The 25,247-nt window shown below is 40.8% G+C and overlaps 1 protein-coding gene across 1 annotated transcript in view; it reads right to left on the bottom strand.

Moving 5' to 3' along the window:
• Positions 1-25,247, bottom strand: part of grin3ba (glutamate receptor, ionotropic, N-methyl-D-aspartate 3Ba) — an 84,228-nt gene that overhangs the window by 13,072 nt on the left and 45,909 nt on the right. The window contains exons 3-8 of the mRNA XM_061063341.1: positions 19,825-20,321; positions 18,282-18,553; positions 17,298-17,534; positions 13,079-13,225; positions 12,624-12,769; positions 6,718-6,833 (exon numbers count right to left, since the gene is read on the bottom strand). Of these exons, the coding sequence (XP_060919324.1) occupies positions 6,718-6,833; positions 12,624-12,769; positions 13,079-13,225; positions 17,298-17,534; positions 18,282-18,553; positions 19,825-20,321 (1,415 nt within the window). The remainder of the gene's footprint in view (positions 1-6,717; positions 6,834-12,623; positions 12,770-13,078; positions 13,226-17,297; positions 17,535-18,281; positions 18,554-19,824; positions 20,322-25,247) is intronic.

Below are 25,247 nucleotides of genomic sequence, written 5' to 3' on the forward strand. Positions count from 1 at the left end.
CTGTATTTTATCGTATTGTATTGCACTGTATCATATCTTAATAATTGTAGTTTTATTTAATTCTTGTAGTTTTCACATGACGTCATGCGCTTACAAAACTGCCCATCTGGCTGGCAAGAAAGACTTTCTACCCCTGTTGGCTACGGAGATGTTATCAGTTTCAGTTTCCACCTACGTGTTTTAGACAGTTTTATTTTTAAACGTTGAAATGAAAGACAGTTGTGTTTCAATTCAATACACTAACAGACTAGGATACAAGCCAGGGATGTACAGAACCTTTTGCAAACTTAGAAAGATAGATTGACTTTATTTGGCATGGATATCACAGATACATTGGACGAGCCAGATGCAATTTTTAAGTGTTTTAGCATACATGTTAGTTCTCTATATTAGACACTCTGCCGTTAGGGGAAAAAAAGAATAGACTTCTCTTAATCCTGCCATAAAATATTGTGTTAACATTACTACCATTTAAAACTGAAAGTAACAGACTGACAGTGACCCTGAAACTATCATTAGGTAATGTGAACAAGCTAATGTTAGCTAATTAGCACTCACCTATGATTTGATGATGAATTTCTTGCCCTTCACTTCCCAAACGGCAGCGTAATTGACCCATTCATATCGAAAATACAATTAAGCAGTATATGTAAACATAACTGGATTGAAGTTCTGTTGAGGAAATAGTGCAATTTATCTTAATGTCTCAGTTTTACTGTGGTTGTCTTGCGTTGTTTTGAAAAAATTGAAAAATACCAGCCCCCTGCTCCAGCCCCATGTTGTGTTCAATGGTGGTCACTACTTTTCTGAGCTCTTTTTGCCCTCCAGGCCTCTGCACCTGTCACGTGACTGAAAGACTAAGAATTATATAATACATCAAAAATACAGTGAGAGATAAAAGATACACTTCTAGGGCTGCAAGAATCGAGTAATTTTCTGATTATTTTTCTGATTTAAGGGTCGATGGGTCGGTTTTGGGGTCATTTGGCGCGAGTTTCATATAAACCTTTCAGATTGTAGATGAAGCGATCTGAGACAAAAACAGACTTCTGAGCCTCCTCTTCAGTCTGAGAAGGCATTCTTTTTGACTGAGTTCTAAAAATGCTGATGCAGACAGTAAAAAAACAAGTCAATATCTGTGAACCCTTTCAGATATGTTGAGGTGATGCTATGATTGCATCATGCCTCAAGGTGGATTCAGAGGTAGATGTTATTCTTTCACTGCTCAGGTGACATCTTCTTGTTTTTTTCTGTTTGGTCTGAGCAACATGCAGTTTTCTGCAGACAAGGAGATAAACAAAATCCAAACATTTGGAAACATGGAACCAAAGGGAACATGTGCTAATCATTTTTAAATGAACGCTTATCTTACTTTGGAATTAAACTCTAATATTCCCATTTCCACACAGACGCACTCAGACAAAAGTGTCCGACGTCACAGTCTAACCAAATCTTGTGCCAGCCTCATTTGATCTTCAGACGTGCTGTGTCCTGCTTGACTGAGCTCGTGTAGACCACTTCTGCACACAGGGACACACAATAGCACACGCATACAAACAAGCAGCGAGTGGCTGCGTGTTCAGTGGCAATATTATTAATGGGGTGTGTCTTGGCTGTCGTAAACATCTCCCAGCAGCACTCAGAGGAGACCGGCGCACAGCGACATCCCCACGTCTCTCTCCACTTAAGTAGCCTGAAGATTTCAGTAGAGCACCTTGCCTGCAGCGACTCCACAGTCCCAATTCCCTTCGTCTCTCTGTATCTCCGAACCACAAACTGCTCTATAAATCCCGCCGGCATCCTCATATGGACCAAATAACACTTCCTCTCTCTCTCTCTTTTCCCCCCTTCTCTCTATCTGTCCTTTCTCCTCCTCCTCCTCCTCCCTCACTCCATCTGCTCGGGTTGAAGGTTTGTCTTGATTAGGGGACTCTGCTGGCTGGCTCTTTTATCACTTGCAGTGCAGAAAGGCGCAAACTGGCAGTGGGCAAATGAAAACCCTCTATCTCCTTCTTGTGCTCAACACCCACCTCGCTGGCCCCCTCCTCACTGGCCCTCCCTTTCTTTACCTTTGTTGTTCTTTCCCTTTCTTACTTTTTCATCTCATATCCACTCTCCCCGTTTTTTTTCTCCCTACCAATCTTTTTCCTCTCTGTCTGTGTTTTTACTCTCTTACATTTCCTGTCTGAGCCATTTCCTGCCTTTTCTTTCGCTATCATTCAGACTTATTGAGTTATTCACTCCAATCCCAGCCCTGCTCACGCAGGCTGTCGGGGCGAATGGCTACGAAAGAGAGCTGTATTCCTCCCCTGCCTTTTTCATGTAGACAATGAATCAAGCAGTCATCAAACTGACCCACACTACATACCAATGAGACTGTTTTCTCATCCACAAGACCCTCAGTCATGCCACAGCGATGCCTCCTGGCTCCTTTTGTCTTATGCAGTGAAGAAAGCAGCAGATAACCTCAAGTGAGCGAGAGCTGCACAGTGAGTAGGGAGTGTGGGAGTGGGGTCTTTCCGAGGCTATGCTTTGACTGACAGAGGAATGGTATCAAAGTTAGTGTTTCGTCCCACGAGGCCTTCCTAGTAACTGTTTACTGTCTCTGCATCTTTGTTTGCCTGTCCCAGAGACGGGAGGAGAAAGGAAAAGGCTGAACCAAAAACAAATACACATGGAAGTACACACATTGGCCGTTTGCCTCTGTGGTAGGTTGCGAGGCACATAAAGTAAGAAATCACCATTTCACTGCTTCTCAACCTATCAGCAACTGAAGAGACATATAGACAGTGAAAAGTTGGACGGTCTTCTTGCTTTGTTTCAGGGTAAAACAACATATTTGATGACTGATTAGCTTCTGTTTTTAAAGCAGTTTATATTAGCATTAACCATAAATTACTTGAAAGTAAAGTCCTAGCTAATGTTGCTTTAGCCAGAGGGTCATGTAGGCTAATGTTATGTCTACAAATTAGCTTTGAATTTACACATTTCTTTTTGTACTGTGTAACAAACCAGACGGCCTCTTGAAGCCATTTCACTGCTTCTCAACTGGTAAAGATCTTAAAAGTCAAGTAAAAAGTTGGGTCTTCTGGCTGTATTTCAGGGTAAAACAACATCAGTGATAATTAGCTAATGGTAAACAACAGCTAATGCTAGCATTCAACCGGATAATTTTAGCTAGAAATTTGAATCCAAGCTAACAGGCTATTGCATCCACGAGGAGCTCATGACGCTTATGTTGTGTTAGCTAACATTACAAAAGCTAGGAATAGATTTCACTAACACTAACATACAATTATATGAGTATTAGCTAACAGTTATTAGCTTGTTAAGTGGCAGAACATGAATGTTAATACTCTGACCATGGCTAATGAGCTGTCAAATATGTTGATAACTCATTAGCCAGCTCCCTCACATCTATCACGCCTCAACTCTCAGCACCCTAAAACCATCACTCAGCTCCTCTGGGTAGTCTCTTCTGGTTGTCCTTTGGCCTTATCGCAAACTCAGTGGTCATTTTTTTCCCTTTTTGGGCCCCTTTGTCTTTTGTAAATATTATATTTGCCTTAGTTTGTGAAGCACTTTGGTCGCCTCACTTTGTTTTTATGTGTGCTATACAAATAAATTGACTTGATTCGGCTTGACAAGTTGTTGATGCTTAAAGTATTCTAGATTTCCCTCCTGATTTTCAGCGCCCATTGTTTTTTCATTTGCTTTTAAATAAAGAAGCAGTGAACAATAATGGACTGTCAGAAAGGCCTACCCTAAGCTAATACGACTGACAACATGGAAAACAAGAGACTTTATGACAGCATTATAGCTCCCCTCCCTGAGCACGGCACTAAAAGGAAACGGCGTCCTTGAGTAACGGTGGTCTACATGTATCTTACTATGCATACGTTTATTTGTGTCAATGACAGGAACAAGTCCGTTCTTTATTTCTGTACCAGTAAAAATACTGATGTGACTAAGCTAAGTTTGGGTTAAGAGGTTAAATGTTTGATACATCCAATAAATGTGTTCTGCCAGCGAGGATTTCACTTCAAAGTCACCTTCAGAAGGCGTGTGTGAGTACATGACATGCGACTAGAATACTGTAAAAGTTGTTGCAATGGCTGGAGCCTCATTTTACCTCAGTGAACGTCAGCGCCAGGCTTTCATTGGTGCTAAGAAATGATTAATTTTGACAGGTCGTCAGCTGCCTTTGTTTCTAAAAGTGACATGATTTACTCTTGTTCTGCAAAAAATCCCTCTGCTCATATATATTCATGGTAATTTGTAGCATACACATATCACTTAAGAATCTATTTTTTACTACGTCTATTACTGCTCAATCTAGTCATTATAATGGGCATCTGTCTCTTCCCCCCCTTATGGATCTTATGGTGATTTTTAGATGGAAGAAGACAGAAAAAGTAGCAAAGACTTTGTGAAAAAATTCCTTCTTCTGACAGTCTGGAGATGTTTAACACACCAGATTGTGCCCAACTATCAGTGCTCTCTCACACATAAGCACACTCATTATTGCAGCATCGTACCAGAACTTGAATATAATAATCCCCTACGTGGACTATTAGCTGTCTTATTTCTGTGAGTGGATCTGTCCATACGCTTCCTGCAGTTGGTTTGACCTGTAAGCCTTGAGTTCAAATTGTTCTGACAGGGTTTTGTTGTTAATAATAGATGGCTGAGTTCTTTTTACCCTGCAGCATTAAAAGTTCATCCAGTGTTATTCTGTCAGTCATGGAGCGGACTACAGTATTTGATCTCTTTGCTGAATATGCTTCTTTATAATGTGTGCATGGGTAGGTATGCATCCTCAAAGGTGAATACAGTAGAGTACATCATGCATGCACAGGTGCACTATTGAGTGAGTTTGAGTCCATAGAAGAATGTGTGCGAGCCAGGTTTTCGGTCTATATGAGCACATTATTTATTTATTTCTTTGGACAACGCACATTAATCAGCATCACTGTAAATGTGCCAGTTCCAGCCAAAAGTCTAGCAACAGCTGTTGTTCTACTGGTGTGTTACGGGGACAAGTCTGTTCCTACGTTCATGTTTTGGAGACTGACCTGACAGCTAGGGGCAAAAAGTAGGTCCTCACAAGCTCTATATTTATTCTGGGATATAAAACCATAGGGGTATACCACAAAGCAAGTTCATCATACCCAGGCTTTCTTTGAGTAAGCAGGCTCGACAAAGCCAGAAGTTGAGGTTCAAGATGTCGAGTATCACAAAGCAATTTGGTTTTGAACTTTCTCCGTCATAAAATGTAAGCGTTTTAGTTTAGCGCATCATTTAATGCTTCTTCCACACAAAAAAAGGAATGATGACTGGTTGTCTGCTTCAGTCAGATTAAAAAAAATGAGTGGAGATGATGACACCTGTGGTAAACTGTGGACACCACTACAGCGTGGAAGGAGAGAGATGCTGCAGAAAGTCAATGCGTTAACTCATATCTAGCAGGTTAAAAGGTAAACCCCCCAATTTTTCTGGTTAAGTAACTTTGACCTGAAACAAACTGGTAAAAAAGAAGAACGAGAGAGTGGGGGGGGGGGGGGGGGGGGGGGGGGGGTTGAAGCAAAGTATGTGCTACTCTAACTGCCCAGACTCTTTCTGTGGCATCAAAGTAACATCAAAATGAAAAAAGTTTCCATATTCCTTTAGCCGAGGAACTATAATGCCCACAAAGGTTATTCCTAGGTAATGATAACAAAGTGGCACTTTACTACGGTGGCTTGGAAGTATAAAACAAAATTACAACGTGTGAAACACTTTTACAAAATTTGAGACAAATTTACATTTTGAAAAACATTTTTCAATTTTATAAAACAAAATTACAAAACCAAAACACATTTACAATTCATAAAACAAATTTACAAGATGTGAAAGCAGCGAGACAAATTAAATCAAAGGGTAGATCACTTTTACCAGTCCCCAAACATAAATTTACAAACGACAGAATCTTGACGGAAAGGGAATGTACCAAATGATGTACCAAAGTGACCCTGAAGTTATTGAGTGAGGGGTCTTTAATTTTGTTTTGGCAGAAAGACTCAGCGGACAGCGATACAAAACATCTTTCTGTCACCACAAACTCCGTAAATATGAAGGTATCACTCCGTATCAAAAAAAAGTTTTTCAAAATGTAAATTTATTCTCAAATTTTGTAAGTGTTTCACACTTTGTAATGTTGTTTTGCACTTCCCAGCCACCGTACTTTACAGCAAATTTAAAGCTAAAACTCTGAACATAAAGTGGTCTCCAGCAGGTTATGGGTTTAGAGGACATTACCATGGTGATCTAGCCAAGTTAAAAAAGAGCCAGTTTCATGACACAAAAAACTCAACAGACGCTGCTTAGCCTCTAATCTCCCTTTGTGGTATACCCACCAGCTTTTTAAGAATGTAAATATTCTTTGACATGTAGGGGGTTTTGGTCAAAGGAAAGTAGTGACAGTGACTTTGATATGATGGGACGTTTCAAAAGAGTGTACAAGGTGCTCTACAAAACAGGAAACAAGAGAAAGAAAAGGACAGACTCAGCAGTATATAAAAAAGTTGGAACCACATAAAATAATGTTATGAGAAAAAAGGAGGATGCAAATAAGATTCTTCTTTAAAGTGGTCTCAAGGGAATGAGTGTAAGTCAAATCAGGGTCTTCCCATGTGATAAAATTAGTGTTTTTTCATGTGTGCGAGTGTGTTTGTGCACCTTCAATAGCGAACGGCTTCCCCACAGTGAGCAGCTTGCATTCTGCGTCGATGGAGACCTCAAAGTCCAACAGGGCTTTGTCCATAATGAAGGCATCCAGGAGAGGAGGATCTGTCCTTCACCACCGACACACACACAAACACAAACACACACACACACATTTTACAAGAGAGAGAGAGCGAGAGAGAGAGAGAGAGAGAGACATGCATTAATTGAAGATGGCGCTCTGCAAACTTTTGAAGACCTGCAAATCAGATTAACTTCGCAAACTGACTCGCACTCGTCTGACCTGTGCAGGAACTCTGTATTTAGGGCTGTCGTCCCACTCTGTCATTTATACAGAGGATGAGATTAACTGCATTCTAATACGCCGTGTAAACACATACATCATTACCTAAACTAACAGCCTCTGCGGCGGACTGATAAGGCTTTAAACACACTGATGAAGACTTTCCTGCTTCTGCTGTATCGATCCAATTGACCCTAATTGACCCCTAATTATAGACCGTTCCTCTGAAGCCGGCCTCGGCTGGCAAGAGATAAGTTACAGGATTCGAAGCAAAACAACCTGCATTTAAATACTATCCCTACACACACAACAATCACTGATACTGAGAAACAGATACCCAGACAGCTAAATGAAGGCACCAGCTTTTCATTACACCAACATATTTGCACCCACACCCCTACACACACACACCAATTAAATGGCAGACAGAGCCTAAATTGTATCATATTGGAAAAAGCATGCATGCACACACGCACAGTCTGATGGAAAAAGTAGAACAGGCTGATCAAATTACCTGCGACTTGTTATTATTCAGGATGTTTACTGCTAAACAAACAAAGGGGGGGCTGACTTTATAAAGTCTTTGCTGTGCTGGCGAAGCAGAAAAGTCTAGTTTTTTTTTTTTCTGTGCCTAGACCTGTCAAGAAGGAGGCTCGGGGAGAGGAGACGGGAGAGAGACTTCTTTAGGGACTAAAGACGGTCGGAAGTTATCCGATGCCTGGTCTTGGGAATAAAGTAGCGTGCGTGTGTGAGCATGCATGTGGCATTAAAGTGTGTAAGGGTGGCTGTAAGTTGTAAGCCTGTGTGTGTATATACATCCTATAAGTCTATACATTAGTGCTCATGTGCAGCAGCATGTGTAGCCCTGGGCGTTCTGCCTCTCCAGGATCACTCTTTTTTTTTTTTTCTCCTCTTAAGATTTGAGTGCAATATTGGGGTCAGTAGTTCTGCCAACACAGTATTTTACAGCCTCACTCTGCTCCCTGCACTGCTGTGACTCCCACTTCTGCTTCTCCCCGCACGCAAACAAACGAAGCCTTCATCCTCCCCGCGCTCATCCTCTTTCTCTGAACAAGCGCTTTGTATCTTTGCACTCGCATCACAAAGTCAGCACATGCGTTATCTCAGCATCTCTGCTGGAGCTCCACGGAGAAGCTGTGTGTGTGTGTGTGTGTGTGTGTGTGTGTGTAAGAATTGATGTGGTTAGAGCTGTGAGTGTGTTTTGCTGTGTGCGCTACAATACGGCTGTGTGTTTGTGCCCGGGTAAACCAGAAGAAATATGTTTTTAATTGAAGCAGATCTGATTTCCAGTCGTGGGAAGAAACTAAAAACATCAAGTTAGTAAGATACTATCTATTGGAGCCTTTTTAAATCCAAGGCTACCCAGTGCTCTAGAATACAAACATTACATTTCTAAATGACAATACAAAAACACTAATAAAACAGCTTATTCATCTACGATTTCTTTCAGATTTTTGGAATTAAAAAGCAGATTCGATGTATTGTGTTTTTCTATGACTTCCATACAAAACACCCATTGGCCAATTACATGACCCTAACCCTACCCTAACCCTAATCCATGCATATATGCTCAAACTTCTACAACACAGAAATTGCCATAAACAGACTAACACAATAGCCTTGTGATGGCTGTACTTTAAGTTAATTGAATTCTTTATTTACTTACAAAGATGAGTACAATAGATCCTTCCATCATCGGCCCTGATGTTAACAATTGGTGCTTTTCATGTTAATTCCTGTTTGTTTGAATGTTTTTATTTTGGTCATTCATTAAAGAATAACAAGAGTCAAAAATATTTGAGTAAATAGTCCACTTACAGAAATAGAAACATTTTTTTTTTTACATTTTTACACTTGTCCATTTCACACAATAACATTCAAACAATCAATGACCAAAAAAGGAATAGGCTGAAGCCCAAGGCTTATTTCTCGTTTATAGGACCACTGTGAGTTTATCTAAGGTCATTCATTAAAACTTTTTTTAATTTCAGAAAACAATAAAATGAATGATTAAAAACCATCAAAATAAATGATGATTACCTGATACTAACATTACTTTATCAGCCTCTGAATTGCGCTGCCTCAACCTTTTCTTTTCTATTTTCTTCTAAAACCCACAAGCATTCATTTTGGGATGAACTCCCTTTTGTGGCTATTACATTTACCACACTTCTGGGAAGGCTTACCACGAGATTTCCGAGAGTGTTTGTGCCATATTTGTGTCCATTCAGCCAATAAACCAAGTGTGAGGTCAGCCCGTTGGATGTTTGACAAGAAGCCCTGGCTCAAAATCAGGCTTTTTATTTCTCCCAAAGGTGTTCAGGTGTTGAGCTGTTGGCTCTGTGCAGGGCCAGTGTAGCTCTTAACATAGCAAAACTGCCCAACATGTCTTTTATTACCTTAAATTACCTTCCCTGAACTGATTGCCTAAAAGTGCGCAATAGTCTAAAATGCTTTTGCGTCCATGTAGCCTGGTAGCAGTTACAGTGTAATGCTTAAAGCCTCACTCAGCTCTGAACGACCTGTTCTAATTTAGAAATGTTCACCCGTGACGAATTAATAGTGTTGGTTAGAGTGTCCATTGACTTTTAAAAATATAGTGTTGGATAAAAAGTGATGTATTAATAATCCACAGGTGCAAACATGATTGAAAGTCTAACCCCTGTAATGTGAAGGGAAAATCTGTTTCTACTTAAGTCTTTCATGGAGGATAAATTCAGTGAGTACAGCAGAGGTTAGGCAGGCAGACGGCAAAGTGTGTTCACCCTCAGATGCTTATTATGAGGTAAGTAGAGAAATAGCAGATTTTTGTACAGAAGAACAAAACAGGATAACATGCTGCAATAAATGAGATATGATAAACAAAAAATCGTATATATATTGCATTAGGGCCCGACTGATATCTGATTTTTGTGGCCAATAAAATATCATTATTGGGCAAAAAAAATAAATCTGATTCCTATATATCGGCCGATATCTTTCTTAGATATCTGTCCGATTTGTAGAGCTAAATAGATTTAGATATACACATTTATTGCGTTGATCCCTTAAATGCAGTTATCCAACAATTTTGTGTTGAAAAAGATTTTTAACGAAGACAAGATGGTCTGCAACTGCCGATGTACGTGCACCACCGCTTGAAACTCTGGAAGGTGATGATTGTTGTAGTCCATATAGCACCCTCTGCTGGTGACAGCCAGAAAGAGAACTGCTAGTGTAATACAATGATACTCCAATTAAATGACATTTGAACAGTGAATAAATCTAGTAATATTGGCACATTATCACACAGTATCTGCGATAAAATTAGCTGATACCGATAGTGACTGAATAAGCTAATATCGGTCGAGAGTATCGGCTGGCCGATTAATCGGTCAAGGTCTAATATGCATGTTTACATTCTCAAAAGTGAATAGTTAAAAGGAAGCTCAAATATCTGTGCACTTAACCTAAAGATTCTCAGACGTTAAGTTATCTGGTAGCAGTCTGCAAACTATTTCAAGAGTCAAAACTAACTGGAAAAAGCTGAATTTAACTGTCATTACTTAATTTAAAGAGCCCATATTATGCCCTTTTTGGGGTTCGCATATTTAATCTATGTACCTACTAAAGTATGTTCATAATAGCTAAAGTTTGAAAAAAGTGTCTGTTTTCATGTACTGCCGCTCCATGCACCGGCTCTCTTCTGACTCTCTCTCTAAGGCTCTGAAGTGCCCACGTTCAGAGTCCCCACGTGTGCCAAGTCTGATCTGATTGGTCGGCCTGTCGGCTCTGCCGTAATTGGTCTGTCGCTCAGCACGGTTCTTGGAAATGTCCCGCCCCTTTTACCATATTGGGAATGCAGCCACTTTGGCTCCGTCAGAGGGTAGCATAAACATTAGCACCTTAGCACTACTGTGCTACCGCAGGCTACGGCATATCGTGGGCGTGCTACAGAAGTTAATGGGCCTGCAATATGAGTTGCTGGGCTTGCCACAACGAGCCAATGGACTTAGATCAGTGATCTCACACTGACAAGACGTCACACTGGCAACATTTTTTTCGAGGGGGACTAGAACCGAGCGTTACATGCGGCTAATGCTGCAGCTAACAGGAGGACGTAGGAGAAGCCGCGTTTACGCAGACTTTGAATTTTTGCACATAGATGTGCCTAAACATGCACAAGACACTTGGAAAACACACTAAAGAGCATATAAAACCAGAAAAAGCATAATATGGGCCCTTTAAAGCTCCTTTGAGGAGTTTTTAGCTGATTAGAAACTGATTGAAAATAATATAGATGACTCTTAACGAGACCATCAGCGAGAGAGTGGTTATTAACATGTAATCCTTTGTTAATTAATGCAGCATGAACCACGGGGTAGCCGTCAGAGTGATCGACAGCACTCTGCAGAACTGACCTCTGTTGACATCTTCAATGGCAAAGTTGAATTTTTTCTACTTCTTCTTTTGAAATGACCTAAACCACTTTTCAACACTCTAAACTATTATAAATTTGATTTTTATACTCTTTTCAAACCCAGTCTCCCTTAAAGTGCAATCCTTTGTTGTATTCTTTTATAATCAATTATGAAATATAGTTTAAACTGCCCTTGATAATAAAATGTGTTCTATAAATAACCTTGCCTTGCCATCTTGCTTTCATCCGAACACAATCCCCATTCGACTCCCGATTCAAACACCCATCCTCGTTCCTCATTCGTCAGTTTGTCCCTGACCCTCATTCTATCTCTACGTTCAACACTTTTAATGAACAAAAAATATTTTCCTCAAACAGGGGGGACTTTATTAGTGTTATTCTTTGTGTTCACCTCACTTCAACTTTGTGTTGAGTGTAATAAATCCAGATAAAGACAAGTGATGAGTATCTGATCATATTTTTTGTCTGATGAAACGGCACACGGAGGGTTTACAAAAATAACTAAAACAAACAACAGTGGTTTAAACACCAGATATCTGCAGGTGGAATACATCAAAGGGGAAATCCCCAAATGAAGCTTATATTGAGCAATTACCTCGTTTCTGGATAGAAAAGTCAGTTCGTACAAAGATTAATAACAGCGTTCCCAAGCTGGATATCAAAACATCCAAGACTTGAATTGATGGCTCCATCGGCGATTGATAAATGACTGACTTTATGGGCCTGTAGACATTCTGATGAAGACTTTAGATCCAAATCAAATTTAAGGGTGTACAACTGGGGATTCAGAGAACATGCACGACACATCCATGGTGTTTTTTCTTCTTCCTCTTCCTTTCTTCACTTTCTGTGTATGCCCTCCAGACTGTCTCAAGGTGATTTCATGAACTCTTTGCTGAACATTTTAAAATTCAAAATGAATCTTCGGTATATTAGGGAACAGCGCGCTGCAGGAATTCTATTTACGGGATGGTTTTCACGAGTATATTTTTGTCTCTGATGTTTGTGAATCTGCCATGTTTGCTCTAGTTGTCACTAGACAGAATTGCTATGCACGGTGCGCTGAATACAGACAAGCACAGATAACGGATGCAAACGTGACTGGATTGTTTAGATCCGGATTGCATTTGCCTCTCTATGAGCTCTCTATACATGTGCACAGTGTTTGTGTCTTACTTTAACATGTGTACGCCTTCAGGGGTCGTGGGCTGGTTGTAGCGCCTCATGTAGTCGTGCATCTCCGGGAAGCTCTTCTTCATGTAATCTTCAGCGCTGCTCTCCCGCACCGTTCCAAAACGGAAGCCCATGGAGGGGTGGTGCAGCTGGGAAAGTGACGGAGGAAGACACGGGAGGGAAAAGGAGGGGGGGAGAAAGCGGCAGATAAAAGGAAGAGGGAAGAGAGAAGAGGGATGGGTATCATGATGGGGCTCATAAACTCCCTGCAGGGTTACGGATATGGGAAAGTGATAATCCCGCACAAATAATTCCGCTCTTTGCTCATTAGCCTGTCCTTGTATGCGATTAGCTTGTATGTACATGTCGCTGTGGGTCTGTATGTGTGTGTGTGTTTGTGTGTATGGTGTGCCGACATGTATGCAGTTGCAAGTTCGTGTCCTTGTGCGCAGTCTGACCTTGTCGTCGTGAATTCCCGAGACCTCCTCGAAGGTCTTTTCCCCCACCATGACTGCAGCTAGGTTAGCGGTGTAGCTGGACAGCACCAGTAAGCAGAAGATGGCCCAAAGGTTCATCAGGAAGCGCCCGGTCCAGCATTTTGGAGTCTGCAGAGTGGAGAGATCTTTTTTTTTAGATTATTATCTGGGTTTTATTTTGCTTCCGTGTACTGCTTTGAATATAAAGATTTATACAAAGATCAAAGAGAAGGGGGAGAAAAAAAGCAGATCTGAAGGATAAGGGAAGCTAAAAATACCATAGCTCAAAAGTGAAAATGTCACTATGTCAAGACAAAAAGGAAAGAGAGTGACAACATGGAGGAAATAAAGATAACAAACTTTGTACACAAGAAAAGTAAAGGGACAAATGTGTCAGGAAATTTTCTTTCAGGTTTTGACATGAATGCAGAACCCCCCATTATCTCAACCTCATTCTCCTCCCTCATATTCAGATTTAACCCTTGACTAAAGGTTATCGGATTTATAACAACACAGCAGACAAGAATAGCAAATCTCACAAAGTGTGACTGTTTTTTGAGACACATCAGAAATATCCTTCCATGAAATTGCCTGCCTAGGGGACAGAATCCACCTGAACACTGCGTTCATTTATTCATCCTGCCAATTAAAATCCACTTAACAGAAGAAAAGAGGTGAATTTCTAGTGTTTCCGAGGCTTGAGATTAATGAGACATTAATTATACAAACAAGGTTGTAACCCATTATTACGAAGGTGTTTGGATTCTCCGCATAATGATTGGGTGGACGAGGAGAAAAGGAGGATGGCATGCACACTTAAAGCACAAATTCTTCACTAATATTGTTTCGGGCAGCTTAGAGAATGAATGATGAATACATAATGATCAGTGTGCATTCACTGCTTCTATGTAGGTGTTTTCTCCACAAGGTTTTTTTTTTTTTTTTAATTTCACATTATGCCTAAATGCTACATCACTTATGCTAACACAAAAATTGTAATTGAAGTCCTGTCCCTCTCAGTAACCCTTGTTAAGCCTTTCAAGTTTCTCTTTCAGAGTTAACAACGATAAGTGGGGCATGCTAACAACCTGAATGTGTAAATAATTAAACAAACCGTGGGTATACTGTGCAGTGGTAGACAAAAACCACAAAAAAAAAGATTCTAACGTCAAGCCTGCCACATTTTTGCTAGCTAACATGCCAACTAACATGGCAGCTATCATGAAGCTTACTGTCAGTGGAAAGCTAGCTATTTAGCTGACATTAGAAGAAGAAGATATACTTTATTAATCCCTTTATTCATTATGGCAAGGGTAAATTAATTTTTTACACTCTGTTACTGAGACATGCTACAAACACAATAACCTGCGACACTCCGGTTCCAAATCAAGTCAGACTGAGTTACTGCCGTCCTTATTACACCTTTAGCACCATGTGTTGCACTTTAAAAGGCCTATGCCTAAGTTTTAAATGCCATTTGAACATTTCCAGCTGATATACTTTGAAACAACATAGAGGTGACTTCATTGTGAAAGAGTAAGCTGCAATCATGTTAAAATAAAAATATAGCTTCATATCTCAAATGTCAACATTGTTCTTGTATAGGCTAGCAGTGTAGGGCTAGCATACTTTTCATTCGGCTTTATGTATTATATTTGTGAATAACCAAGCAGCAACCTCCAGGGTTGAAAAATGAAGCCAACGCAGAAGTGCAAAGAAACTGTAGTTCCTAGAGTGTCCACTGGAGGCTGGCTGCAAACACACCATTACATTAAAATGATGATTTTGACATGAGAAATAACATGTTTACAGTCTGGTTCAAAAAACATTTTTGGTCTGAATAGCTCATGTTTTTATTGGCACACTCTCTGTGGTGGTGGATTTTATGAAATGATTTGTCCTTTTGTCTTGATTTTATTAAGACAGAGAGTGCTGCTTACTTAGGGTAATGGTCTGACTGACAGGTGGGCAACTGCACTTCAGTCAGAGATTTAACCATTAATTGCAAAATTAAAACACAGTTGATGGCTCTGATTATATGCTTAATGGGTTAGCTGAGCAGCATGCCACAGTTTTCCCGGGAGCGAAGTGCTAAACCTCACTGTATGAGGGGGCACCAAATGCTTTATAACATTGGTTTGTGCATGATTAAAAACAATGATTCAACCAGCAGGCCGTCAGCTGATTACAGCTGGGGTGAATAATTATTGTGTCCTGCATGAACATATGTGAAGCTTCATATCTTAGTCTGAGCAAAAGTTAACATTTCTGAAATGGCAACTGCCATCCTTAACCTTTAAAACAAGCTTCAGAAACCAATGGTCGATGTCACTGAGATTATGTCTATGTACAGTCGATGGGAAAAATGTCATGTACTATATTTCATTTGAACAAAAACCCTTTCTGACATCTCATCTGAAATTCATTTTTTTTTACTTTAAAAGGCTTCTGAGGACTTACAAATATGTTTAGCAAATGCTGTGTTGTTTCGGGTTACTTTAGCTGGGTTAGCAAAAGTGCTTATCCAAATCCAATACAGAGAAAGACACAGCTGCTACATCATCCTCTGCTAGTATTCAGGGAGAGTTTCCAGAAAGTGGGGAAAAACCACACTGTGAATGAAAGAGTCTTGTAGAATATTTTTAACCAGACTTTTCATTTTACAAATTGATGAAGGTCAGGTTCGTAAGTGGCGTGTTAATGTGTATCAATTAAGTAAGTAATGCTAGATTACAATAAGTAGCACCAATGACTGGACAAATAAGTAAAACTAACCTCTACAATAAAGGTGACTCCATGGAAATATTCCTTATTAGCAGTCAAGCAATCCATTTAGTTGCCCACTGACTTCCCCATGGCCTAAATAATCATGACTGTTTGGCTCTGACCCAGAACACAGAGGTTACAAGAGTTGCTCAAGGGAATTTTAACAGGTCACAACTCTGCTAATGGACAAAACCTTCAACAGACACATTTCCAGTTGCAAGGATCAAACCTGTGACCTTTCAATTATTGGAAGGTCTCTCTAATCAGTTTGCTTATGTTCAACCAAGTCATTTGCACCCCTTCCTTTAGGGACTAGGTTCGAATAAGCGTTTAAAAAAATAAAGTATTATGACTTTGTGTATGCTCCCTAAGCAGGGGAGGATAGATGAGAATAATTAAAACAAACGATGTTTGAAATATTTAATTTTGTGAGCCTCCATGGAAATTTGAAAAGAAAGCACAAGTAATCATAATGATTGATACTAGCACAGTATGATGCTGTTTAAAAAACAAAGAAGGCAGAAAACAGTTGTTTTTCATCTCTGCTGAAGTTGAGTATGTGCTGTAATGTTACTGCGGGTGTGACATAATCAGTCAAATCTGACATTTAATATATTCATGTATTTTTACCTTACAAAATGAAAAAAGGAGTTATTTTTCAATCTTCAAAGGATTGTAGTCCATCTTACAACATGCTTTCAATGGACACATTTGCCAAAGTCTTTGGATTCGTCGTGATTCATCTTAAATGATCTCCTGCCTCACTCATTGCCTTCTCTTTTCTAACCTTTGTTGCCTGGCCCTCCATCTTGCCCGCCCACCTGCCCTCTCCCCTTTTACATCATCGTCCATCTGCCCACCTCCACGTCACCCTCATTGTGTTGCTCTTCTCGTCGCTGCTTGCCCACTTACCCTTTCAACCCTGTCTCACTATCTTTCTGTCAACCCTCGTATTACCTCCTTTTTGAGCCCATTTCCTGATTTGCCCTCTAACCTTTCCACCCCCCCACTGGCTATCTTACACCTGCCTTCTTGTTTTCAACTTTGGTTCAGCCTACTTCAGGGAGTTAACCTCTACTCACTCCCTCTTTTTCCACCTTCATCCATCCCCATCATCCTCACCATAACTCCTTCAATCTCTGTCGGCCCACTTACCCTTTCCCCTCTCCCTCCCTGTATGTGCATTATCCTCCTTGTAGCTCCCTACTTTATCACTGCCTACCTTTTTAACCTCTCCCCTATCTATCTTTCTTCCTCCCGTGCCATTTCTATCCTCTTTCTCCATGCCTCTTTCCCTTCTAACCTTCTCTTTTCACTTGCCTTCACTGTTTGTGTAGATTTTCCCATAATGCAAATCCCCTCCTCTCTTTTGCTGCAATTTATTTTCCCTACCTTGCATGATGCCAATTTATCACACAGATGAGAGCTAGTTTACCTTGGTAGCGACAGTGCGTCCAAACAGTATGGCATAGCAGAGATTGAGGGCGGAGGAATAAGAGAACACTCGCAGCCTGTTCCTGCCGTGGGGTGTCATGCCGAAGGGGCTGTTCCACTCGTACAAGGTGAGGAAGAGCGCGGTGAGGTGGAGCGTGACAAAAATACCCACCCACATGGACCAGTGGAGAGGCCACATAAAGGCTCCAATTGGGGCAGCAGTGTCTCTGCTACGAACCTGGTGGTCAGAAACAAAAACAAAAAAAATGTCAAGAAACTGGCTCGATGCAGCTGATTTCTATCTGCAAGTGATAGTGCAATTTGTGCAAAATTTGTGATTTAAATTCAGCCTCAAGTTTGAAGGATCTTGTCTGTAAACTTTGCTTTAAACCCTCATGGGCATAACAAGAAAAATTGCATAAAATGTTTTTATTATGTACTATCCATCATTTTGGAAGGGCAAGCAATCTCTATTTCAAATAATGGAGTACTCATTTTCAAATGGAACCAAATTGTCAGATCATATTATGCACTGCAGTTTGTCAGGCACAGAGGGACATGTTAAGAAATCAAAGAACAACTGCAGCATGTTTGAGGACTCTATTAAGATGGCTTCTCAAAATGCTTGTTAAACTCCTAATAAACTCTTAAACTGCCGTTAAATTTGAACTTTCATAATTAAGGTGCACCGAAGATGTAGCAAACTAATTATTCACAGCTAATGATCTCCTATTCCTCAAAGTAGATTGGTTGAGCAGGGCAACAGGGTGAAATTAAGTGTTTGCAGACCATATCATCATACTGAAATAAAGTCAGCCAAAGAGAGAGAGAGAGAGAGAGAGAGACTGACAAATCAAAGAAACACTGATGATTGCAATGGTGTCACAATGCAGTATATTTTCGGGACATGCCCCACGTCTTGTACAATCATTAAAATACAAACTCAGAACTCCAACAAACTAATGATGACTTGAAGCAATAGTACCAGAATGCCTAGGCTGGTGGAGTAGAAGGGCGAGGTAAAATCAATGACTCTGCTCCGGGCAGAGTTGATGGAGAATGAAGTGACGGCCATGTCAGCTGTTCCACTCAGCAGGTCCCCGACCAGCCCCGTCCAACGTCCCGTCCCACTTGATGCGCCGTACTTTCCGTCCCCCACAATGTAAAGGTCAAAGGTAAATCCCATGTCTTCCGCAAGTTTCTCCAACAAGTCGATACAGTACCCATAGCAGCACCTCCTCAGGTCCTCTGGCAGGTCTGACAGGAAAGAAGAGATTATGATGTGAAATGTTTCCATTCCAAGTACTGGGGGTCTCACCAATGGGATTTTGTCCACATAAATATTGAAAAAGGATCATTGGAAAATTCTCATCCATCCTTTTGGGAAACTTCTTTGAGTGTTGTAAATGACCCCTGCACCAAGGCTAGGAAATATTTTGTCAAATTAAAATCTAACAAATCCTTGATCAACTTAAGGCAAGAAAAAAAGTTGGCAAGCTGGACACCTTATGATATAAATTCTTAAACTTTCTGCCACTTTGATTTTCCTGGCAAACCTTGTTTTGCAAACGCAGTCAATACAGATTAAGGAGTATGCCAATCGCTCTTGAAACTTGGCACAAGTCTGCCCTCGTTCTGCCAAGATAGAATATGGAATTTTGAGATCAGATATTTCATATTTATTGTATATTGAGAAAAGGGTACCACTGCCATGTATTTTGCACCTATGCCTCTACTTCTTGAAACCCTAGATACTAAATAAAAGGTACTTTCCTCAATGCAAATATGCACTTCAATTTGCTGTCTTCCATTTTCCATCCTCAAATTCAATTCAGAGAAAGTTTGGATGCCTTGTACTTCCCTGCTGTACAGCCGGCTTTGTGTGTAATGTCCTTTGTGAGATATAGTGCCTGTTTTTTCTTTCTTGAAGTCCTATTGATTTAACACCTTCAATGCTCATCACTCATGAAACAAAGATTTGGCTGTAGACCTAAGCCCTAGACAATGGACTGGGAATACTTCAGTACTGGACTGGCCAGCCTTGATCCCTTATTGATTTTTGCTTCTAAAATCCACTTCAATCTTGAGGAGAAGCAACTGAAATGTGTCCAGTGACATAGCAAAAAGGTCTAAGACTAATGACATAGGTATCTGTAATTTTTCATAGATCTGTACTCATGAATGTCCCACGAGTTCCTGTGATAGTTCTTGACCACCATGGTCTAATAAAGTTAATAAAGTTTATCTTCATACTACAAAGGCTGCTGTAGCTTTTTGAGCACTTTGAGCCGTTCATTCTCCATGCACATTCGTAGTAGGTGAAGTTGTGCGAGAAAACCCAACTCTGATTTTACAGTGCTTTGCTACTCTGAGGCACACTCACCATGGAAGACCAACACCACATCAGCATTATCCAGTCTTGGTCTCATAAAGTAAATAAAGTTGATATTGCTAATACATGTGTTGCTGGAGCCTTTTGACCTCTTCATAGTTCTTCACCACAACAAAAATTCAAAAACAAAACTCACCAATGCCCTCCCATTCTGCAGCAGTAGCGTTTGGGTTATGCAGCTGGTGGAAGAGGGCCTGGATTATGTCAGACCTGTTGGTTCTTGGGTCTAAGCATAGTTGACCCGCTGGACACAATCCATCCTCGTCCACCTCCCGTGTAAAGACAAATGGGTGTTCCACCAGTGTCACCACCCTGAGGCGTTGTCCCTCAACGGAAAATCCTGGCCTCCAGCGTCCTCCAATGTGACTATCCCCCTGTCCATCCCCTCCCCGTACCCCGGCTCCAAGACCTTGTCCCTGACTGCTTCTGAAGCCTCCCACCAGTCCCAGGATGCCTCCTTCTAACTCCAGCCTGCCTCGCGTCCACTGGCCTACGGTCACCCAGGCTGGCTGGCCAAGAGCACCCCTCTTCAGGCTCCATACATGGAACAGCTGGGAGGAGGAGACTCGAGATAGGCCAGCATCCACCTGGATCAGGCCTGTGGCCCCGGTAAAGGAAGTGTTGGAGAGAAACCTCAAGGGAAAGAAAGAGAAATGCAGATAATAAGCCAGAGAAAACAACATTTGAAAAAACTGCAAGATCCATGCTGGGTTATGACAGTTTAGAAATGTTGCCTGCAATCACAAACAACAGTTAATGGGCCAACCCAAGGAGAAAGCAAGGAATATTTTAACATAATGGTGCAATGGCATGGCTGGGTTGTGAAGCTGTTTTAAGTGCAGACTCAGATGGGTAATTTCATCTCCCAAAAAGTCGTAATTAAAAGTTAATTCAGAGCAGTGAGGGTCCCCTCCTATCTGCTGGCCCATACAGACAGTCATTGCTATTCGTCTCACTCGCCTGGTGACACCGTATTGGTCTTTACGGCGGAATGCATTAGGAAGAGCAATCCCCGTTCACACATAAATCTGCCCTGGCCTCTTGAACCGTGCAGGGATTGTTAGCTCATGTCTTTGCATTTGATCATACGGACATCGCCAGGTGCTGGCTCAGTGTGAAGCCATACAAGTACTGTTTGATCATGTCTTGATTAGTCGTGAATTGTCAAGGGGTCATTGGAAATCGTATGGGGTGGGTGTTTAAATGTTAAAGTATGCAGGGATCACTGCATTCAGTATGGGTGCTGAACCGTGCAGGGACTGTTGATTATGTCTGGGTCAAGGCTAGAAATGGCAAGTTTTCCTTCCAGTTAATGGAGAAGGTTTGTAAAGCCTTTGCTTTTTTCTCAGAGCAGGAAAATCGCTTTTCTGTCTTGCCCTTGTTATATACTTTCTTTCTATTTTATTTGTCTCATCTCTCATGAAGTAAAAAGCTCAATTGATGAACACAGAATGGAACCTGCTGCGGAACCCCTTCCTCTGTAAAATATGGGATATGCAATGTAAAGTGAAAGCTAAATTGATCATGTGGCTCATTAACCACCTCTGAGGCTTGCCTGGACCAAAGTCTATCTGCATCACAGAAAAAAAGACATGAAATGTACGTCATGTTTTGTGTGCTATGCTTGTGTTTTTTGTTAATAGTCGTCCTTCTGATTTCGTTGAACAGCATAATATGAATTCGTAAACCAATTCCTCGCACTATAATACTTTGAGCCTGATGAAAAAGCCTCTGATACCCATCTAATTCTGCGTTAACTTATGTTTCCTCATCAGCATCTCCCTCTGTCTCTGTGACCATAAAGCGCAAGTGCTAGCCTTGCCTTGAGCTGAAATCACTCATGGTAATAGCTCGGCTGAATCATCATATCCCATAGACAGCAGATTCATCAAGCACACCCACTCCAGACTCATATACTATCCTGTGGTGGCTGCGGCTGGCCACAAAAAAAAAAAAATTACACTTAGGCTTCACTTCACGTCTCTTATCTGAATAAAAACTATGGAGCCACTTTTGTGCAGTTAGTGTCATTTTTCGAATTCATGTCCAGAAATAGAAACATAAGATAGAAGTGGGAGATTATGCTGAGAGAAAGAGCGTGGTTGTTAACGCATGCCACACTTGAAACCAGCTTCACCTTTTAGTTACGCGTCTTTTGTTTGGCTGCACTGGGCCAGAGGCTGCAGCTTTTAAAGAATGACCCTGGGTGTCAAAGCAGGTTGATAAGTCAGCCCGTGGTGTCAGAGAGCGATGGCGTCCCCTCAATAACACCTGGCCTCGCTTTACTCACTCAGAGAGTAAATGTCAGCAGAGTGGCCCTTAAATGATGACTCCATAAGAGAGTCCCGGGCATGTGTATCACTCTGTTATCGCTCTATCTCCTTTGGTTTGGAGGAAAGTTTACTCCCTCTCACTTTGTATCTCTGGGATGATACGAGGTCTGCTTGTTTCAGTGGTTTTAATCTCTTCAGGGGAGATAAAATCAGCGTGGCAGGCGTGCCAAGTGAGATGGCATTGACTGACAGATCTCACTCTGATAACAACAACCCTCTATCAATTTCCCTCCCTTTTTTTTTTCTCCTGCTTCACATCCTTTCCCCACACAAGATTCTTCTTTCTTTCCGTTAGCCATTTCCTACTTCCCGTCTTTCATCTATGTGTTTGTCTTTGACCACTGTCTCCTTTCTCTCTAATGTATTTTGGGGAATAGGCAACCAGGGACTTTTTTTTTGATTCTGGACATTCAGAAGAACTACATCAAAGTGGCCAGTTTCTCATATCTTTACTCTGGCTCCCTCATACCTTCCCCACTTGCTTATATCTCAAGACATCCTCTCTCCTCCCTTGCCTTCCTCGCTCCGTCCCTTGGGCATTGAACTGTTAATTGCCTTTTCCATGTGGAAGTCTCTCACTTCCTGGAGCTTTGTAAAGGCTCTCTGGAGCATTGGCATGTCTGGCTGTTGCAGGGGAGGGATAAGAATCAGGGAGCACACTGGAGGGCATGGTGTCTAACTGGACCGGTTTGAATGGTGCGATAGAGCAACCGCTTTTATCAGTCCCTCACAGGCCAGGAACAAAGGTCACTAGCACTATATTAGGAAGGACTCTATCATAAATAGTAATTTCTGATAGCATAGACTTTGTCCTAATTGAACCTCTACAGAGATAGTGACTTTCTCTGTTGTTCTGCAGAAGTTTCAGTGAGTTTGAACACATTATTTATTATTTTCTTATAAAGCTTTACGGCTTAAACTGAATGAATTAGTGTACAGTTAGACGCTCTTTTTAGACCCATTTGGATGTTTTTTTAATTTAACCAAGAGAAAACCTGTTGACCCGTATATTGAAAATATACTATTATAATAAAGTATAAGAGTGTCCTGGCCAAAATAGGTTACATTCTCACATTGACCTTGTTACTCTGTGATATTCAGCATATTTACAGGAAAACAATCTCTGTTCAGCCTTTTACCGTGCCGTTTATGCTTTACCACAAAGTTAAGTTTCAGTTTGATATGATTGGCCTTAACTTGGAGTTACTGGATCGTAAACAACACATTCTCATTCAACAATGGCAATAAACTACTTTGTTGAAGTTGGAAACACATTATTGGATAGGAGAGGTTTAAAAATGAGTCAAAATTGACTTTTGTATTGAAACAGGACTCTAGTCTCTGGTTGTACTTCCTGTATTGTTTGCCCATCCTTAGTATTCCTTCCTAAACCAGACTTTATTGGGGACTCTACTACATCACTGACACCAGTTTTTTGCCAGTCAGTTAAAGTCCTCTGTATCTCATGCAGACACTAAAGGATATTTTGTATGAGATTGTAAAAGATGGCCTTGATATACTGTCTGTATTTGGCAAATTTGGAATGAAACAATGGATTCACAAACCGAATTACCAGACAAATTAAAATGTTTGGCCTTGATAATAGCGCTACAGATGATAGGTTAATGGATTGTTTGAGTCTTTAAGTAATCCACTTTGGTAAAGATTTGTTTTGATGCCATTATTTCCCCCTAGACACCATCAATACAACTTGATGTATTCTTGCTTTGACATACAGAACACTCTCTACCAGCAACACATTGCTGTTAATGTCACAGGATATTTTACTTAAAACCGGTTGATCATCAGTGAGCTTTATGGTATTGGTTTGGTGAATTTAATGGAATATCCACTTAAACCACTTTTTAGGCTGTATCAGAAGCCAATGTCACTGCTGGTATCGGAAAACTCTAACTTGTTACATACACACAACATTTCATTGCCCGAAGTTCAAAAGATTTCAATGCATTTCAACTTTCATCTATGTCAACCTCGTGATTATGCTACAGAAAATATCAGGGCATTGCAAGAAAGTAGGCTCCATTATCTTAAGAACGCTACAACATAAAAAATAAATCCATCCAATTTATGAATTATTCAGCCTGGTCCAAAGTTCTGGACCGACTGACAGCCGGACATCGCTATCAAGTTAGCCAAGCTTCTAGTGAAGATGAAAATGAACAATTTAATCACTTTAAATATAATAAACTTATTTTCACCCTGATAATAAATGTCCATTGATATTGCTTTGTAGCTCAACTCCCACTCCACTTGATTCTGCCTCTGGCCTTCCATACTAAATTGTTTTGGCATCCCAAGGCTTTACTTAGCTCCACTAAGAGAGAGAACACTGTGAGAATCCAACTTGTGATTATGTGGGAGGTGTTGATGATCACTCTCAGCTGGCAGGAACTAGTGTGTGTTCAATATTTGCTTTGGGCCCCACTCAAACCACAAATCCTTCTATCACTAGTACTACATGGCTGTAAAAGTTGGAACCATTCTCTTTTATCCTTTGCGCTGTTTCAAAAAATGTCCATGTCAACTTGCAAAGCGTAGATATTTGCTCCAGAGTGAGTTTATGGCCTTTTCTGATGTTAATGGTGCTTCAGTGCATCACTCAGCATCAGCCACATTTGGCATTAAAGGGATTGTAATTTATGTTAGTATGAGGGTTCTATTTTTACTGTGTACAAAAACGTGAGGATTTATTTTTTCTGCCTTAAGTGAAAGCATTTGTGTTTGATATGTATTTCAATGCTTACATAGCATGCATATATACGTTATCATAAACCGCACCTTGACAGAGGCAGTGAAAGCTGTCAGGGGTCCTTTTAAAAGCTGCAGGGATTGAAGCGGCAGCAGCGGAAGCAGCAAAGAGAAACAGGCAAAACTCTCTGGTGTCAGTCTGTGAATCTGTATGCCATAAAGACCTCCTCCCAACCCCCTTGTATGACAGCGCCACTCAGAAGGAAACACCCCCATGGTGCAGAGGACAGACAAGGGCAACAAACCAAAGCGTACAGTACCATAAGTGTAGCAAGCAACTTAAGAAAATATGCCAAAGTGTCTATCAGAAAGCTAACAAGCTTACAGACATTCCAAGGTGTGAACAGAGAATTAAATTGGTGTTTGTCAGTGTCTTCCATAAATTACTTGGTGATTTAAATGTCTGCACTTTTGGGAACTTTGCTGAGAATTTGTAAGTGACTTGGAGGCTGCAGGG

Source organism: Labrus mixtus, chromosome 18 (genome assembly GCF_963584025.1).
Source record: "Labrus mixtus chromosome 18, fLabMix1.1, whole genome shotgun sequence".
Taxonomy (NCBI): domain Eukaryota; kingdom Metazoa; phylum Chordata; class Actinopteri; order Labriformes; family Labridae; genus Labrus; species Labrus mixtus.